This window comes from Aspergillus tubingensis (genome assembly GCF_013340325.1).
Source record: "Aspergillus tubingensis WU-2223L DNA, scaffold_6, whole genome shotgun sequence".
NCBI classification, from domain to species: domain Eukaryota; kingdom Fungi; phylum Ascomycota; class Eurotiomycetes; order Eurotiales; family Aspergillaceae; genus Aspergillus; species Aspergillus tubingensis.
Window position 1 is genome coordinate 600,914 of NW_023336280.1, and position 19,066 is coordinate 619,979.

The window sequence follows — 19,066 nt, forward strand, 5'->3', positions numbered from 1 at the left end:
TTGGACGCTTACGTTTTAGTGGTCATTGGTATTTGGAATTCTTGTATTCCCCGAGCCTGGTGATGCTAAAATTTGGTATGCTCTTTGGCTGTAGTCACAGATGATTTCTGAACCCCCTAATGTTGTACTCAGAAGATGGTAATAACAGAACATGACAGAACGAAATGGTTTTGACAGCGCTTAACTCCAGACCTCCCTTGTGCGATGTTGTTGCTTTAAAAGACATAGTAGCGAAATAAATATGTATATGTGCGAACAGAATAGGTGATTAGTTATTCAAAATCAAAAGGAAAGATATGGCGTATGCTGTAAGGGATTTCCCAGCGGTGCCTCTTCACGGCAACGAGACGATAGGAATGTGCAAGATCTGACAACTTTTTGTGGTGTCGGATTTAAGCGTGATTCCATTTTCCTGGCTGGTTGCTTCGCGGAGTTTGAATGCCTTCCCAGCAGCATAGAATAGTTTTGCGGCGAGAGGGTTGAGGGATTCAAGTGGTATCGTGGTCTCAGGCAGAGGTGTCTCGTCCTCCTCTCCCATCCCTTCATCTTCCTCGCTGCCGTCGAGCGGCTGTCCACCTTGGCAGATGGGAGAGAACAGCGCAAAGTGTGGCAGCTCCTCGTCGTCATCCGACGAGTATGGGCTCAGCTGCTGCTGCTCATCGTTGTAACCAGACAGGCCTGTCTCAAAGATGTCGCTTCTCTGCGAGGCAAGATGCCATGGTTCACCACAGAGGAATCCCACCACGAAATCTTGATTGGCACGGGCAGCAGCTATGCAGCTCTGACGGTAGTCGGGAGTAAAGGAAGTATCGGTCTTGGATGGCAAACAAAGTACTAGACCACGGGCCAGAAGAGGCGGGGGAGGAAGATCCTCAGGTATCGTAGATGGACTCAAAGTTCCAAACTCGAAGCCATGGCGCTCGAACTGAGGTGATTCCAAGGGATAATCGGCAGAATCTTCGGTATGCTGGGTGATTGTTTGGGTAAGGGAGATCGTCGAGGCCTTCCGTGGGGGCAGTCCCAGGCCACTTTGGTCAACGACATACTCCGTAAGATGTTGGGATTGTGCCGAGTCTTGATCGCTGTTGGATTGCTCATTTGCGAAACTGTCGGCGGTGATTTCGGTTCTGATGGTCTGCACAGCGTCTGCCACTGCCTCCCGAGCGGCAGCCTTCAAGGTCGGAATCAAGATGTCGGCTTCCTGGTTGTAAACAGCGGCCCCCGAAGCCCAGGCTGTCGACAAGCCCGCCCATGATGCTGGCTTCACCACACCCCTAGTGTACTTCTTCCGTATCAAGTCGACCACCCCATTCCGTACTTCTCTCGATTCAGACTTCTGCCGACCGACAACGTCAACGGTGGAATTGAGAATCCGACCGCTTTCCCAGATCAAAAAGCCATGCTTTCTAGCCAAAGTGGTCAATTGGCGAACTGTTTCCTCGGACCAGTCATCGATGATATCTGCGTGAACCTGAAGGATGCTGATATGGGGGCCGACCAAGGACGCGAGATGAAGAAGCGAGTCCGTGTTGGTAACCGTGTGAGAGGGAGACACACACACAGGCAGTCCGTAAGGTAGTTCGGACTTGGACTTGGCCAAAGTTCGTAGGTAGGACACAATGCGGTTGCCGGGGAAGGACGGACTGTCCGACGACGAAAACGTATCCATTGTGGTGAGAGACAAGGTTGACAAGCGACAAGAAAAGTGAGGGGGCGGAGGTTTAGGGGAAAGAAGAGAAGAGAGGGGGAGGGAAGAGGGAGGGAAGAGAAAGAGGGAGAGTGGAGTGAGTGAAGAGATGAAAGGGTTGGGAAGAGGACGAGGGGAAGAACAGGTTAACTATGTCTGTGTGTGTGTGTGTCTTTTCTTCTCTTCTTTGTTTCCCTCACTTTCTGGCTCAGGGAGCTTTCTTCCCGTTGAGCTACTGAGGTACACTAATTAGAATGGAGGTAAAACCCACTTCCAGTCCCTTGACTGGTCGACTCGGTCGAGACAAAATGATTGACAATTGAACACCGTCCCCACTTTTCCGACATTTAGCTCGACATGATCAGTCGACAGGGGTTGAGGGGGGGACCCGTTCGGATGTGGTTCGAAGGAGGAATCGGATCAAGCAGATCTCCATCCGTTTTCTCTTAAAATGAAAGTACAATAAGAGGGGGAATCGAGAGAAAGAGAAATCTGCCTAACGGGAAGTCTGCTTGCTCTACAGTGATTTGTTTTTTTTTTTTTTTTTTTTTTTGTTCTGGCACCAACATACTCCGTACACTCATATATTTGGCTAATCAATTTATAGGCTGCTACTATTCCAATGAGAAAAATAAATGCACCTAAAATAAGTTGAATGCTACCTGAATTCGGCCAATGCAAACAAACGAAGGCGGCAGAAAAAAGCATGAATTGATGGGCGAGGTATGAATGAAAGAACGAGCGAATGAATGCATGAATGAGAATGGGACATACCTTATCCCAAGCTTGGTCGAGTCGAGTCAACTAGTACTAGACTCCATCGACAGACGGAGCCGCGCGACACGGGGAAATACCGAGAAACTCCCCACCGGCCGATACATTCTCTTACCGATCAGAGAACTGACTTTGCGGCTGGAACGGAGGAAAACTGTATGCTAAAGTACCGCGCAGTACGGAGATGGCCAGTAACCAAACCGAGAAACCAGGGAAATAGTCATCAACAGAGAAGGGAGTTGTGCATGAGTGAGAGGTAATCTATCTGTGAACCATGGCCACCATAAACCATGGAGCATTCTCACTTTCCAATCAAGCCGTTCAATTCAAATTGCAAGTTTCTTTTTAGCTCCTCCACTTCTGATGATCTCCAAATGATTTCCATCCATGGAGATCGCCTTGACTTCTCGACAGTACTCCATACCCGGTTTCAACTTTCAAATCAAAAGTCTTTCCCTCCGAAAAGGCATCAGTCCATCATCCATCTCGGCCCCCCTCTCTTGCCTCTCTTCCCCCCCCCCTCCCCCTCCTCTCCCTTTTTCTCTTTCTTGGTTGCCCCATTTCTCTCTTTCTCTCTTTTCCTCTCCAATTGTTCAAGTCAATCCTGTCCGCTTATTGGGCACAAGTGTAACCCACCAGAAAGAGCTTGTCCTACTCGTCCAGCCATGCCCAGTGCACGCCCAGTGCCCCGTCAACTTCATCCACTCCAGCTCCAGCCTCCATCCTTCCTTTTCCCCATACGGACAGGGGCGAACCCGCCTTGTCGGAACGAGCGATCCGGTACAGTGGAAATGTTACGCAACTTACGCCGCATACGCAGCGGGCGGGTCATTATCCAGCCCGTAATTTCGCCCTTCCCGGCAGAGGGGGACCACTTAGAAATCGTGACTACACTGGCTGTGTGTGTGGCGAAGGCAAGTACGAAAGTATATATAGTCTAGATGGATTTAAATAGCAGTAGCTAGCTAATATGAGGAACACGGGATGCGATGTGGCCAGTAGCGCTTCACCAGATTGTGGAAATGGAGCATAATTTACTGCTGAACTTTTCTGTTCGGGCGTTGAATTCGGTTCGGCTGGGCGTTTAGTAACTCGAGTCCTCCCCATCCTCGCTTACTAGTGCTTTCTGCCCAGCGCTTACCCTCCCTATTCAACCGTCAACTACTATCTAGATAGTCTCTTGCTTGCCGATCTCATGTCCCAACTCTCAACGTCGTTAGTTGCTATTATACTTTTGGTTTCGGAACCCGCTCATAATAGCTCGTTTTGGCCAGACTTTGACCATCAGGCACGCCACACTGCTTGTTCGGATGACAGCCTCATTTCTCATATTCCGAAAAAAGCCACCCAAAGCTCAGAGCTCTAGACGTACTGTGATACATCCGACTGTCGGGGGTCTTGTGATGCGTCCCAGATCCGCCCCAGTGTTCAGCTGCCATCGACGCTTTGACGACACCCCCGATAGTAAAAGAGGCATGCTTTGGGAGGAGATCCGCTTGGAGACAGTTTCAGGCCGCCATGCTTTTGCCTCGGACGGCGAGTGACCAGTGCCCGGGTTCCAACTCCACAGACCGAGATATGATGGTACAGTGTACGGTGTAGTATTTTGCTCCCTCGCACACCCAGAGCCAAAACCCACTCGAAACCCGTACTCTAGTAGGCAAAAAGAGACATCCCGGATGGAGTCCCACCAAATACCACCAAAAACCGGATTGGTCTGTCATTGGTCGCATGAACCAGTAGGCAGGATTATTGACGATCAGGCCATCACTTGACGGATATCATGTAGATAGTGGGTGCGGAGTAGCTACTGCTAGACCACTGACACTGAAAGACAGCACCACAACAGTGACTCGCTACCGGCATCCGCAACTATCTTGTATGGGCTCATGTGATCGGGCAATTTACTCCGTAGATACGCTCCATATTGGATGGAGACCACAATGGCTCCATTTTGCGCCCAGCTATCATCACTGCACCAATGCGTGCGGGTTGACCACACCATCCAAGTAATAATATCTCATTGGGGCCATACATCTGATAAGCAACACAGTCCACAGTAAGTAGTGTCTTAGGTAAAGCGGTAGCCAGTCTTACCTACAGTGTCGCAAGGTTAGCCTTAGAAGTGCGAGAGGAATGCGGTTGCTTAGCGCTATACTTGGGGGTTATATTGCTGCATGCTGTCGCTAATTTGGCAGGAGCTCCATATTAAGTGTGAACCATAAACCTGCGTTTCTTTTTTGACCCAAAAACTGGGCGCCTTCCTTTTGTAGCCTCGTATCCGTAGTACTCTGTACTACCTTGCCCACTTAAACCCCTTCAGCCGTTCAGCTAGCCTCCTGCTCCTGTCGCTGCCTTATAGATGCCTTGTATAGGCCTTAGGCACAAAAGGCAGTATACTGCTTACTAAGATGGCCACTCAGGGGCAATTCCCAAAGCGGACTAGTGCCTTCCGCAGATTTCCGTTGTATCCCCGACGGCCTGAGGAAGCGCCTCCTCTATGGTGAGCCACACGGTCGCTCTTTGTATAGAGGAGAGAAGAACTTGTTGCTTTTTCTCAGTCACACAAACCCACAGAATCGACCTTGCTGTGTTGTAGCAGTGCTTGCCAGACTTTTGCGATTGTTGTGCTCTGTTGTTTCAGTGGTTCAGCGAATTTTTCCTTCGGAGCCTCGGACCCGTGATCCCTGCTCGATATTTTGAAGCTCACGCCACTTCTCCCTCAGCCATTTATAGCGGTTTGCACCACAACTGATCGCTAACCGTCCAACTACGACTCTCGCATTACACCCCTTACCTCCAGAATTTCGTCTCTTTCTTCCGTCCCTCGATTTCGCAACACGGTACTGGCTCTTTAGGCTTTTGCCTTGCGACGACCATGCCTGGCAGAACCCTTCCAACTTTCACCCCGGCCGAGGTCGAGTCTCACAATGATGCCAACTCGTGCTATGTGACCCTGGGATCAAAGGTCTATGACGTTACTGACTTTGTCGCCGGTCATCCCGGTGGTGAAGAGTTGGTCCTCGAATATGCTGGCAAAGATGTGACGGAGATACTGCGCGATCCGGCATCCCACGCCCATTCGGATTCGGCATACGAAATTCTGGACGAATGTCTTGTTGGGTTTGTCTCGTCGGAACCCAACGGAAAGGCAGCAAACGGGTGCACTCCTCAATCAAAAGAACAGCAGGCGGTGTTTGCAACAACTGGCTTGTCTTGCGAAGAGGACCTTTCGGTAGAGACCGATCCTACCAAGGATTATCAGACACATAAGTTTTTGGATCTCAACAAGCCTCTCCTTCTCCAGCTGTGGAACAGCGGGTTCACCAAGGAGTTCTACCTGGACCAGATCCATCGCCCGCGTCATTACAAGGGTGGGGAGTCCGCGCCGCTCTTTGGAAACTTCCTTGAACCTTTGAGCAAGACAGCTTGGTATGTTGTTCCTATCATGTGGCTTCCTCCAGTCACATATGGGACTATCGTTGGTTTCTCTGGACTGGCGAATGTGCCGGCTGCCGCTGCTTATTGGGTCGGTGGTCTTTTCCTCTGGACCTTGATAGAGTATGTCATGCATAGGTTCTTGTTTCACATCGATAAGTATGACGCTCTGCCCCATTCATCTCTCTAATTGCTGGTGCTAATGCTTCGTAGGTGGCTTCCTGATAACCGCGTTGGTCTTACCCTTCACTTCCTGCTACATGGAATCCATCATTACCTACCCATGGACAAGTATCGGTTGGTCATGCCACCGACTCTATTTGTCGTCTTGGCCGCCCCATTTTGGAAGTTAGCGCACACGGTGTTCTTCTACAACTGGTATGCCGCTGTGACGGTCTTCTGTGGAGGTGTCTTCGGCTATGTCTGTTATGACATGACTCACTACTTCCTCCACCACCGCAAGTGAGTAAATCTATTCTCCAAGCTCTTCGTTTAATATTTGCTAACCGCTGATGTTCATCTATAGCCTCCCTTCCTACTACAAGGCGCTCAAGAAGTACCACCTCCAGCATCATTTCGCGGACTTCGACAATGGCTTTGGCGTCACTAGTCGCTTTTGGGACCGCGTCTTCGGCACTGAGCTTGAGATGCCGTCTCCCAAGAAGACCCAATGAACATACGTGACATCCTGATGCTTCATACTCTGGTTTCTCGGTGTTCCCCCATTATTTGCTCTCTATTCATATCTTTAATGTACGAAGTAATGTCGCCGACGCGTGTTTATTCTTACCCACGCTGACAATCCGGAGTTGGGCTTCTTGTGTGAATCTTTTCATGTACATTGATTGTCATGGCCGGATGAAGAAAACTATACGTTATTCTTCCATGATATGTGACCATGACTCTCGTTGCTTTTGTGAAACCATTATCTACTATTGTACAGAGCATATAGCCGCTTATAATATAATAATTCTCCTATCTATACACTATCGATGAAATGAGTTCAAGCCGGGGTACGGTTGAGTGCTAGATGACCCGTGGTTCATAGCCGTGTTAGTCGGCGCGAGAAGAAAAAAATTATGAAAGGACAAAAGATAAGGAGGCAAAGACGCCAAGACCACGTGACGTGTCGGCATCCCACGCCATCGGAACATTGAGGTGGACAGTATCTTCAACATCTCTTCACCTCACTCCTCAGCTGCAGCACCACCCCTGTAGGGAATCCGCTTATCCCGACTCCTAATTATACGGCATCGAGAATATCTATATTACAGTGTTAGAAACAACTTGCCGGCTTCCGGATTTGAAACACAAGGGTTCGCTCAAGTCAAGCTTGATACGCCGTCACTCTCTAACCAAGCCAAAAGTGACCTCAATCCTTTCCGCGCAATCTTCGTTGCATTTGTTTTCTGTTCAGTTTAGCCCAGGAAAAGACAAATTGCAGCATATATACCAAGATGTCAGGTCTCGATGTTGAGGCTCTCCTCGAGTCCACAGCCGCTCCGCCATCTCAAGACCCTTCCCGTTCCCAGGACCGCGATGACCGCTCCTCCTCGAAAACTGACAGCAATGACCGCCGGGACCGCGATCGGTCACGAGAGAAGGACCGCAAGCGCAGGGACCGCAGCCGTGATCGACGTCGCTCGCGAGACATCGATGGAGATGAAGACATGAAGAGCCCGAAAAGCGAACATGGCAGTGCTAACGGAAGCCATAGAAGCAGAAAGAGGAGCAGGAGTCGTGATAGCGAACGCCGTCGGTCTCGTCGTGACCGCTACGGTGACGATTACCGTTCTGGTGGCGACTTCTACCGCGGGGGTGGACGGGCTCGCACTCGCTCTCGGTCGCCTTACGATGATCGCTATTACCGCCCCTCGGGCCGCTCCCGTCGCGATGAGCGAGATGAAGACAGACGCACTCGCCGTGACCGCAAACGAAGCCCGAGCCCGAGAAGCCGTGAGAGGACGCCGGAACCCACCGAGGATGAGCGTGACAGGCGTACCATTTTCGTTCAGCAGCTTGCTGCGCGGTTGAGAACTAAGGAGCTGATTGCGTTCTTTGAGAAAGTCGGACCTGTCAAGGAAGCCCAGATCGTCAAGGACCGTGTCAGTGGGCGGTCTAAAGGGTGAGTTAATCTCCTTCCCAGATGATAGGAGAGCTGTGTAACTGACTTTCACCAGTGTCGGTTATGTCGAGTTCAAAAGCGAAGACGCCGTTGCACCCGCTATCCAGCTTACCGGACAGAAACTTCTAGGAATTCCCATTATCGCTCAATTGACTGAAGCGGAAAAGAACCGCCAGGCCCGCAATCCTGAGGCCAGCAGCGGCAACAATCACGCTGCTCCATTTCACAGGTTGTACGTGGGTAACATTCATTTCAGCATCACTGAAAGTGACCTCCAGAACGTCTTTGAGCCCTTTGGCGAACTCGAATTTGTCCAGCTGCAAAAGGACGAGACTGGTCGCAGCAGGGGTTATGGATTCGTGCAGTAAGTTCTACCCCTACTTCTTTACTCATATTGTCAGTAACTGTTGCTTACACCGTGTATAGGTTCCGTGATCCTAACCAGGCTCGTGAGGCATTGGAAAAGATGAATGGATTTGACCTTGCTGGTCGAGCAATCCGCGTTGGCCTTGGCAACGATAAGTTCACTCCTGACTCGAACGCACAACGCATGCAGAGCCAAGGTGCAAACCAACATAACTTCCAGGGCTCTCTTTTCTCGGGTCACGGAGGACGTGGTGTTCAAGCCGGCGGTACCAGCAACTTCGACCGCGCTGGTGGTCGTGACTCCGAAAAGGGGGCCGGTGCTAGTGCATTGGACGATACAGATGTTGCCGGTGTAAATTTCAACAACTACAGTAGGGATGCATTGATGCGCAAGCTTGCAAGAACAGATGAACCAGCCGAGCCTGCTGCCGATGACCAGCAAAAGGTGCTCCGTCCCAAGACTGAGGCCAAGCCTCTGCCTGTTAACGTCAACATGGCAAGTCGGTGTGTCATGCTCCGCAACATGTTCGACCCCAACGAGTAAGTTGTCCTGTCATAGCTTTCTTGATCGGTATCTGGAAGCTAACAATATCACAGGGAGGAGGGCGAAGCTTGGATTAAGGAGCTGGAGGATGACGTTCGCGCTGAGTGCGAAGACAAATATGGCCATGTTGTTCACATTGCACTAGATCCCAACTCGCAAGGCGATATCTACCTGAAGTTCGACCGCGTCCAGGGTGGCGAGAACGCCATCAAGGGCCTGAACGGGCGTTTCTTTGGTGGTCGACAGATCACCGCCCAGCCCGTCGTCGACGCTGTCTACAGCAGTCTGTTCTCCCGAACCAAAGCGATCTGAAGTATATGACATCGGCCCGTGCCTACCATGACCACATACGGGTAGGTATTACATCTAATTTGTCTCTCTTACCAGGTGCAATCTGTGACGGCCGGACCACACTTTGGCCTTTGAACTGTTGAGCGGTTGCTTCGGCATGGTGCTTGGCTTGGATGACACTGCCCCTGGTAGGTGCCAGTCTTCTTGACATCTTACCCTTTATGGTTGTCTATCAGGCCGAGAGCCTCGTGGAATGATCTTGTCTATAGGGATTTGTACATTGCGTTAGCGCCAAATAGTTTTTTTCGTAACCTTGTTAATTGACAATTGTCAGTCATGAAAAGATTGTTGTAATTTCAAGCCTACTGATCACTTCATCATTGAGTTCTTCACTGAAGTACTGCCAGTGTTTTGTAGATGCCACCATACATTTCCCGTTGCTCCCCTTTCTCAAGTATGAGTGTAACACCGTATAACAGGGACACTGGTTGATACTACGACACTGCCTGCAGGTCCACATTGTATACTTCGCGTGTGAACTGATCTACGCAGTACTATACATACAAACCCCGACTGTACCTGATATATATCCATACTAGTCTGCTGATCCAGCCCCTAACCATATCGCTTACTCAGTTGATGAAACAGAACACATCATCTTTCTTACTCCGTCTTCGTATCCAGCTTACAGGGCATACATCCTCTGACTCTTCTCATGCGCCTGCTTACGTACGGACATTAGCTACAGCATTGATTAATTCAGGTCAATTAACAGCTCAACTACGCGACCATGGCCAGCCACAATCATTTCATCAATGTGAAGAACCCAAATTTGACAGATAAGAATTATCGGATCAGACCGGGTAGTTCTCCGACTAATTGACGTGATGTGTTTATTCGGAGACCCAACTGGTAGCATCACATATACGTGTATGGCTGCCGTCTTGCTGCTGCCACGTTTTCCTGCTTACTGGAGAGTTTCTGACCGCTATGATAGACTCAAAACGGTAGCTAAGCAAATATTTTCCTGTAACTTTGATCCAATTGCTCTTGCGAGTAAATAGATAGCTTAGTAGGAATCTCAATGTGTGTTTTGTTGTCAAGATGTGCAGTCGATGGACCTGGGATTGATGTAGTGAGACATTGATCGAGAGCGCATACGGTGGATGTTCTCATCCTATTCCAGGGATCTGTTTGTTTTTCTTGAAGAAGTGATGAGACGGTCTAGAATACCGCAAGTGAGATTTTTTGTTCTCTTCCAGTCTGCTGCTCCAATGATGTAGTCGAATAGACGGAGACAAGACTCAAGCGTTGATTACTGATGAGAGGAAAGGGGGAGAAGTTGGAGAGTTCCACTATTTCCATCCTTTAGCAACTGACAAGGTACCGAGTCTGTTGCCTGAAGTATAAGCCACAGGGTGCAGCAAACATTGCAGTTGAATTGCTGCGAGGGAGGGAGAGACAAAACAAGTAGCAGTGGAAGTACTAAGTAGTAGTAGAAGTAGTAAGAAGAAGTGCCGTTGTGTTTCTCCGCCGCGCTGATTGCTCGGCCCGCAAAATCAGCAGCCCCCGCGGATTTCCGATAAAAGGCAAAGAACCTTCTTCCTGCTTCGTGTCCGGCACCTCCCTTTGTGTGCTCGTGTTTTTCTACTTTGCTCTCCCAGACTTTTTTCCATAGACATCATCCTACCAATGCTTCGGCCTTCATGATTGGGTCTCCCGCCAAGCGAGTCTCCGTCCAGGCCCGGACCCTGGCTGACAGTTATCGTGAGTTCGCCTCCTCCCCCAGATTTCTCTTATCTCCGCGCCTTTCTTGCGCCCAGCCAGATCGGCCTGGAGTTGCATGGTCGTCCTGCATTCGCGTCTCACCATCCCCCCTGGCTAACCTCCTCTTGTCTTCTCTCTAGTCTATATTATCTGGTCTCGGCATCGTCGTTACTCGACCAAGTATATTGTTCCTGACGATATCCGCCCCACCAGGCGTCGCGAGTTCCACGACTATTTCGTCACTCATCTGCCCTCGTCCTCGCTACATCCGGATCCCCGAGGTCCTTTGGCCCCCTTCCACAAACTCCCTCGTGCAGAGTCGGTCCCCCATACGGGCGAGATCTCGCATTCTCCGGCCGCATTCCAGCCCCTTGTCGACCGGGACACCACTGTCGTTCGCATCCCACTGCGGAGTGCCAAACACCACTTTGGTGCACACAGCTTACGAGGCACCCGGCCCTACAATGAAGATGCCTACCAGGCTGGTGTCATCGATATACCCGCCTTTGCGAAGCGTCCACCGGCCTCTTTGACGATCAAGAAGACTGGCACCATCCCTGTCCCCAGAGAGAGCCGCGGGGCCGACACCGCGAGCGGGGATCCGCAGGTCTTCTATTTCGGCGTCTTTGACGGCCATGGCGGAACGGAGTGCAGTACTTTCCTGAAGGACTGGCTTCATGAATATATTCAGGATACCGCGGCCGCTTTTGAATTACAGTCGAGTCTCCGACAAGGGTCAAGCGGCCAGTTCCCGCGGGGCGCGGATCCCTCATCCGGAGCGTTGCCAATAGTACAAGGCGGTAACTCTAAGCGTATCGGAGAATTAGAGAAGATCCTTGTGCAGAACTGGAAGACATTGGTTGGCGGCTATTTCAAGAGATTCGTTCCACCTCACTTCACACATGCCGGAAAACAAAACTCGACGAGCGATGTGGATTCTGGCATGGGAGTCACCATCGAAGAGATCTTGGAGTATGCCTTTCTCCGGACTGATCTGGAGTTCGTCTCGGCGCAAGCGGCCAAAAGAGACGATGAATTTACCAAGGTCGGTCAGCCAATGCATCAGGATGATATCCTGTATGGCCCAAGCCGCTCCCGATCGTTGAACATTGGCGGGGTCAATCGCTTCAAGGGAGGCAGCACGGCCAGTATTGCGCTCATCTCAACTCCGACGCCCGCTCCATTTTGGCACCCCAATGCTCCATCTAGCCTGCTTGTATCGCATGTCGGAGATACCCGGATCCTCTTGTGTTCCACTTTGACCGGCCAAGCCATCCCGGTCACGTCCAACCATCACCCTTCGTCGCCTATTGAAGCTTCCCGGTTACGACGGTACGCTACCACGTTTGTGACAGACTCCTTTGGAGAAGAGCGGATGAGCGGGCTTGCCAACACTCGATCTTTTGGAGACGTCCAGTCCAAGCGCATCGGTGTCTCGGCAGAGCCAGAGATCCGTCGCATCGAGATGGGCCCAGCCGAGTACTCATTCTTGGTACTCATGTCGGACGGAGTCAGCGGCACGCTCCTAGACCAAGAGGTCGTCGACATCGTCAAGGAAGCCAAGACCCCCGACCAGGGTGCTTCCGACGTGGTCAAATTTGCGACGGAGGTGACCCGTGAAGGAGACAATGCCACCTGCCTGGTAGTCCGATTAGGCGGGTGGGAGCGACGGCTAGAGGGAGGACTGGGCAGCTTGGGGACAAAGGAGTCTCGAGAGTGGCGTCGGCAAGAAGCGACAGATCCGCGCAGGTCACGGAGATGATAATGAAGATTTTTTTTTTAACATTTGATAGAGAATATGCCTGTTTGTATATAGCTTATTTCTTCTGCTGCTCGTTTGGTTCGTGCTGCTCGAGAGAGCTTTGCATAGTTTACATCTGTACATACTCAGTCCTTGACAACTAATTTCTTTTGTTTTGTCTACACGCCACTACTTTAGAACGGGGGTTTGAGTAATGAATTAGTTGCAGGTTGAAATCTGATTGATGTATGGGAAGGGTCGATCAGGGTCCACGGGCAACTCTTGGTCGGGACCGGCCCGGAAGAGGATGTAAGGCTGGCCGCAAACAGAGAACAGCTTCTCCTGACCACCCGTCTCTCTAAATCTGTCTCTCATCATTACTTGGCTCCTCTTGGAACTCGTTGTCGCACATTGATACTTAGTTTCAGTGATCAACTGTCTTGATCAGTGCAATCGCACCACTTCTCGGATTGCGGCGGATGAATTAAGGTGACCGCATCGTGAGTGGCTCCTGCTTATCACCCCCCAACCTTATCGCCAAACCTCACACATGGCCATTTTCCTCTCCTGACCAACGTGGACAGACTGCCCTTCCACGCGCTGTTAAGATAGTTACACCTTCCTTTCTGTTGTGCTCTCTGTACAGTGACATTAATCTCTGTTGTGGACTTGAATCCTGTGATCTTTGGCTTCTGCCACAGGCGCGTCGCAAAAAAAAGCAGAAGGTACGTGTTCCACAAAGCTTTCAGGAGAATCTCCGGCGCCGTCGTCTTCTCTCACCCCATCTGAACTTGCCTTGACCTCGTGGTCCATGTCTAGTGAGACACTGTAAGACGTGCTAACGTTACTGTCTCCATCTCTCTAGCCTTCTTACCCGACTGAGTTTTGCTGCTCCGATTGACTCGAAGCTTGCTTCGGACACGGTCCACTCGCCGTCCTCGTGGAACCCCTCGGATAGAGCTTCTCCTTCTTCCGTCAACTCCCCGTCGCCCAGGCGTTTTTTTCCTCCGGAACCTCCTACAAACTACTTCTACTTCCGTTTCAGCATTCATATTATTTTCGCCACGATGGGCCCCCGTACTAGATCACAGAAAGCCGCCGCTGGGCTGGAGGCAACCGACCCATCGCCGGCCGTTAACGGGACCTTGCAGGAGTCGCCAAAGAACGGTGCAGCAGTCACTGCTGATGGTGATGTGGAGGAAAACGTGTTTCTTTTTGCCCCGAACTTGATCGGTAAGAGCTCAGCGACCCTATTGCAGTCTGACAACACCTAACTTGGATGGGATTAGGATATGCGCGTGTTGTGTTGACGATGGCCTCCCTCTACTATATGCCTCTGCACCCGCGGACGTGCTCCCTCCTTTACAGCGTGTCGTGTCTGTTGGATGCTTTGGATGGATATGCGGCGCGCTACTATAACCAGTCTACCACATTTGGTGCGGTGCTGGACATGGTGACGGATCGGTGCACGACCGCGTGTCTGCTGGTTTTCCTGAGCTCCGCCTGGCCACGTTGGGCCATTATCTTCCAGAGCTTGATCGCCTTGGACATGGCCAGTCACTACATGCACATGTACGCGACTCTGAGCATGGGAGGTTCCAGCCAGAGCCACAAGAAGGTGGAGGCTAGCCGCAGCTGGGTCTTGTACCAGTATTACCACAGCAGGGTTCGTTGTTCGTTTGCGTCTCTTTCGGTCAACATGCTGACATGCGCCACAGACCGTTCTGTTTATCTGCTGCGCGCTGAATGAGCTGTTCTTCATTGGACTGTACCTGCTCTCTTTCTCTTCCCCCACTCTGTCTCCCTCCCTCCTGCAGCCTGTGAGCACTGCCAGCCCATGGAGTGCTGGGGCTCTGGAGATGGCGCGCGCCAACAAGATCGACAGCTTCTGGCCTTGGGTGATCACCGGCATTTCGGCTCCCGTCATGGCTCTGAAGCAGTTCATTAACGTTGTGCAGCTGGTCAAGGCGAGCAAGTGGCTGGTGGAGGGCGACATTGCTAGCCGCAAGGCCATGCGCAATGGCAAGAAGAACTAAGTCAAGATCTGCCAGTTCGTGGCTGAAGTAGGCTTGTTCTAGCTACCAGTCAATTCGATAATGCCCGTTGGGCTACGTTCCCGGGATCTGGAGGAGTGATGTATGTTCCCCGACCGGGTCAGATATTTTCTGCATGGTTCTGGTGCTCTGGCTGTTTCTGGACAGCTCAGAGTGGTCCAGGAGTCTCCCCATAATTTCTCTTACCCTATGTCTCTCTTCATTTTTCTATTTCTTTTCTCTGGCTCGAGGATATCGGTCATGTCTTAGTATATGTGATGGGCGGGACTGCGGCATATAAGGCTAGGTGTACAGACGTCTCAGGGCAAAAATGGGACGATATTGGAGGCGTGCTTTGTGTTACTTTCTACTTGCATGGCTTCTGTCTTTGTTTCAATGCTTTTTTCGTGTGATTAAATTGGCGCCGCCATCGTCGATAGCATTTTTAATCGGGACTACTAGAGTGGACACATTCACAGTGAGTCAATGTTAATAATAGCTGTAACTCCGGTGGTAAGCGTGGGTAAAAGTACATACGCCGCGCTAAACCGGGGGTGGACTAGGGCCGGCAGTGGCTCCGGTGTCGGCGCGGGGAGCCTCGCCAACTGCCCCGCCAGTCCGTATAAGTTGTAGTTTATACCTCGTTCTCCTCCGCTCAATCGTCCACTTTCCCCCGTGCCAGACTAATTCTTCAACTCGCCCTCATCATGCCCGCCTTCAACATTGTCGTTTTCGCCGGTGACCACTGCGGTCCCGAGGTGAGTCCGCGCTGAGCCTATACCCTTGTACAGCTCCGGACAATCGACTGACCCAGTGCCAACGTCAATCTAGGTTACCGCCGAGGCCATCAAGGTTAGCAGATCATGCTCAGCTCCGAATTGAGCTTCCAGACTTCCTCAATGCTAACTATGCTTCACCACAGGTCCTCCGCGTCATCGAGAAGAGCCGCGATGACATCACCCTCAACCTCCAGGACCACCTGCTGGGCGGTGTACGTCCCAATCAAATCCTATGTATAACAAGACCATAAAACGCTGACACTACAACTATACAGGCCTCTATTGACGCCACCGGCAACCCTCTGACCGACGAGGCCCTGACCGCGGCCAAGAACGCCGATGCCGTTCTCCTCGGTGCCATCGGTGGACCGGTACATCCCCCCACCACCATTCTCACCACCACCACCAACAACTAACTCTGCGAACAGAAATGGGGCACCGGCGCCGTCCGCCCGGAGCAAGGTCTCCTGAAGCTGCGCAAAGAAATGGGCACATTCGGCAACCTGCGCCCGTGCAACTTCGCCGCCCCTTCCCTGGTCGAGCACTCCCCCCTGAAAGCCTCAGTCTGCGAGGGCGTCGACTTCAACATCATCCGCGAACTGACGGGTGGAATCTACTTCGGAGACCGCAAGGAAGACGACGGCAGCGGCTACGCCATGGACACGGAGCCCTACTCTCGCGCCGAGATCGAGCGCATCACTCGCCTCGCCGCACACCTTGCCCTGCAGCACAACCCCCCTCTCCCCGTGTGGAGTCTGGATAAGGCCAATGTGCTGGCTACGAGTCGTCTGTGGAGAAAGACCGTCACTGAGGTCATGGCGAAGGAGTTCCCTCAGTTGAAGATTGAGCACCAGCTGATTGACTCGGCTGCTATGATTATGGTTAAGAACCCCCGTCAGTTGAACGGCATTATCGTCACGAGTAACCTGTTCGGTGATATCATTAGTGATGAGGCTAGTGTTATCCCTGGTTCTTTGGGTTTGTTGCCTAGTGCTAGTTTGAGTGGTATTCCCGATGGGAAGGGTCGCGTTAATGGTATCTATGAGCCTATTCATGGTATGTTTCCCTCCCTCCCCCTTTTGCATTCTGTTGGGGTGGATGTGCGGTTTACTAATTAATCGCGTGCAGGCTCTGCTCCTGATATCGCTGGCAAGGGTATTGTTAACCCCGTTGCTGCCATTCTGTCCGTCGCTATGATGATGCAGTACTCTTTCGGTCGCTTCGATGAGGCCCGCGCTATTGAGGCTGCTGTTCGCAATGTCCTCGAGTCTGGTGTTCGTACTGGTGACATTGGTGGTAAGGCTACCACTAGCGAGGTTGGTGATGCTGTTGCCGCCGAGCTGGAGAAGTTGTTGAAGTAGGTTAATTGAGTTTGGCATGATGGGATGGGTGAAAAAGTATTGATTGTTGGGCGGGTGACCCGCATGAGATATGACTGGATCTAAATGATGAATATAATAATTTACATTACTACTACTACCCACGCTACCGTCTCGCGATTGTCTTACTGGTACTACGTACTAACTATGGGGGGAGAGTGTATGACAGCTGCTGCGTGTATGACATATTGATGTAAAAGGGGTATCTAAAACTCCGCGAAATGCTATCAATCGAGTCTGACAATGAATGACTACTACCGAATGACAGGCTCGCCCATCCAATCCGGCTCCTCCAAACTCGTCACCACCTTGGAAACACCATCACGCTCCATATCCTCATGCGTACTGGCTCTCAACGACCGTCTGGCACTGTGTCTCCGGACACGACCATCCGCCGACGCCGACGGCGCATTCCCCACCCTCTTTCTCTCATCATCTCTCGCAAACACCTGGAACCCACGCACATGCGTATCTTTGCCGTTTTGATGATTCTCGATAATTCGCATCTGAATGACCATGGCCTTGAGCACATTCCCCGCATACGGATCATCCTCGTCGTCGTCATCGTCATAATCATCATCTTCTTCATCTTCATCCACATCAACGTCAGGATCCTCAAAGATAAACCCGCCCCTTCTCTTCCCCTTCCCCTTCCTCCTCCTTCCCGACTTCTTCTTCTTCTTCCCTCCACCAGCACCACCAGAACCAGCACCACCCTGCCTCTGCGCACTAGTAGTAACCCACCCCCCACTCCTCCCTCCCACGCCTTCCAACTCCACATCAACCCACCCACACGGCCCCTCACCTTCCCAATTAGCAAACTCAACCAGATCATTCCCGCCCATGCCCGCGAGAAACGTCATCTTAGTAGGTGTATAACTCTCATCCATCTCGAAATCCAAATACACCCTGATGCGCACAATAGCCACCAGCTTGAAGAAGTGCAAAGTGAGGGTATGCGGCTGCGGACCATCGGATTGCCAGTACTGCGTTGGAGACGGGTGGCGGAGGGCAGTCACGCCGCAGCCGGGTTTATGAGTTGAGACGGTCCAGCTAGCTAGGGAGGAGATTTCGCGGAGGTTAGCGGGGAGGGGGGTTGGGGATTTCTCTGTACATTAATATCGATCGAATGATTAGTTTATATGTTGAATAAGTGGGTGGGAAAGGGTACATACCTCGCTCATGTAACATCTCCGACTCACTACCAGCCTCCGGCTCAATCTCCACATCCTCTTCATCCTCCTCGACCTGCTCATCATGTTCCACTTCTTCTTCGTCTTCTTCCTCGATATCAGAAGGCTCCGCCACATCCACATCATGAGCGGGAAGCATCCCGTCCTCCTCGGAGATAGACCGCTGGAACTGCCGCTGTCGGTGTCGGGTACGTTGATAGGCGATGGAACTGAGTGTTGTCTCATGGCTGAATCCGACCCCGTCATACTCTTCTGGGATAGCGTCGTCCTCCTCTTCTTCCTCGTCCTCAACATCTTCGTCGTCCATCATCTGGTCCGCTGGGTGGTTGGGCGGACGGCCATGCACGCCGCGTCCGAAGAGGGAGAACAGGGCGGCCGTTGCGGCGGGGTTGTGGGCTGCATGCTGGCTGGGGTGACTGTGGAGGGGATGATCGGGGTCGAAGGTTCCGGAGGAAGGATGGAGAGTGGGAATGGAGAGGCCTTGGGACGGAGGGGTTTGGAATTGCGCGTGCTGGCCGAGGCGCGAGCGATTGGCGCGTTGGGGCGCCGGGGGTGGTTGTTGCGGTGCGTGGTGGGGGGTGGTGCTGTCGGAGGGGGAGGAGGTGTCTGGTGCGGGGTGTCGACGGAGGAGATGATGGTGACGCGGCATGTTGGATACAGTTTGGAAGCAAGTTATTGTGAATTGGCCATGATTCGTGGGGAGATTGAGAGTGTTTGTTGATGCTGGATGGAGAATGGATGGAAAGCTTCATGGATGGACTGCCGTTATCAGTCACGTGTTTCTTATCGGGTTATCCACGATTCAGTATGTAGATGAGTAGGTTCAAAACAGTTTAATTATTAGATCAGCTAATAGCTGAGATGTACAGAAAAAGTGTATGATACACAAGCGCCTCGGATCTTCGTCCGGTGGTGCACAAATTGGTCTATATGACTTTTTTTGGTGGTG

General features: G+C 51.6%; 7 protein-coding genes across 7 annotated transcripts; 5 read left to right on the forward strand and 2 right to left on the reverse strand.

Moving 5' to 3' along the window:
* Positions 1 to 334: 334 nt before the first annotated feature.
* AtWU_03972 (uncharacterized protein) lies at positions 335 to 1,669 on the reverse strand (the record flags this gene model as incomplete). The annotated part of the gene is made up of 1 exon (XM_035499083.1): positions 335 to 1,669. One exon carries the CDS (start codon positions 1,667 to 1,669, stop codon positions 335 to 337), a length of 1,335 nt encoding a protein of 444 aa, XP_035354976.1.
* Positions 1,670 to 5,339: 3,670 nt separating this feature from the next.
* Positions 5,340 to 6,573, forward strand: AtWU_03973 (fatty acid alpha-hydroxylase; the record flags this gene model as incomplete). Its single annotated transcript, XM_035499084.1, has 3 exons — positions 5,340 to 6,058; positions 6,113 to 6,361; positions 6,426 to 6,573. The coding sequence occupies 3 exons, from the start codon at positions 5,340 to 5,342 to the stop codon at positions 6,571 to 6,573; spliced, it is 1,116 nt and encodes a 371-aa protein (XP_035354977.1).
* A 783-nt stretch (positions 6,574 to 7,356) lies between these two features.
* AtWU_03974 (putative RNA splicing factor (Pad-1)) lies at positions 7,357 to 9,246 on the forward strand (the record flags this gene model as incomplete). The annotated part of the gene is made up of 4 exons (XM_035499085.1): positions 7,357 to 8,024; positions 8,080 to 8,388; positions 8,451 to 8,930; positions 8,988 to 9,246. The coding sequence occupies 4 exons, from the start codon at positions 7,357 to 7,359 to the stop codon at positions 9,244 to 9,246; spliced, it is 1,716 nt and encodes a 571-aa protein (XP_035354978.1).
* A 1,685-nt stretch (positions 9,247 to 10,931) lies between these two features.
* On the forward strand, positions 10,932 to 12,754 carry ptcA (type 2C protein phosphatase PTC6; the record flags this gene model as incomplete). Its single annotated transcript, XM_035499086.1, has 2 exons — positions 10,932 to 10,992; positions 11,133 to 12,754. The coding sequence occupies 2 exons, from the start codon at positions 10,932 to 10,934 to the stop codon at positions 12,752 to 12,754; spliced, it is 1,683 nt and encodes a 560-aa protein (XP_035354979.1).
* A 1,046-nt stretch (positions 12,755 to 13,800) lies between these two features.
* AtWU_03976 (CDP-diacylglycerol--inositol 3-phosphatidyltransferase) lies at positions 13,801 to 14,769 on the forward strand (the record flags this gene model as incomplete). Its single annotated transcript, XM_035499087.1, has 3 exons — positions 13,801 to 13,966; positions 14,023 to 14,399; positions 14,452 to 14,769. 3 exons carry the CDS (start codon positions 13,801 to 13,803, stop codon positions 14,767 to 14,769), a joined length of 861 nt encoding a protein of 286 aa, XP_035354980.1.
* A 704-nt stretch (positions 14,770 to 15,473) lies between these two features.
* On the forward strand, positions 15,474 to 16,906 carry leu2A (3-isopropylmalate dehydrogenase LEU2; the record flags this gene model as incomplete). Its single annotated transcript, XM_035499088.1, has 6 exons — positions 15,474 to 15,524; positions 15,598 to 15,618; positions 15,689 to 15,757; positions 15,821 to 15,916; positions 15,974 to 16,601; positions 16,674 to 16,906. 6 exons carry the CDS (start codon positions 15,474 to 15,476, stop codon positions 16,904 to 16,906), a joined length of 1,098 nt encoding a protein of 365 aa, XP_035354981.1.
* A 272-nt stretch (positions 16,907 to 17,178) lies between these two features.
* AtWU_03978 (anaphase promoting complex subunit DOC1) lies at positions 17,179 to 18,766 on the reverse strand (the record flags this gene model as incomplete). The annotated part of the gene is made up of 2 exons (XM_035499089.1): positions 17,179 to 18,032; positions 18,100 to 18,766. The coding sequence occupies 2 exons, from the start codon at positions 18,764 to 18,766 to the stop codon at positions 17,179 to 17,181; spliced, it is 1,521 nt and encodes a 506-aa protein (XP_035354982.1).
* Positions 18,767 to 19,066: the final 300 nt, after the last annotated feature.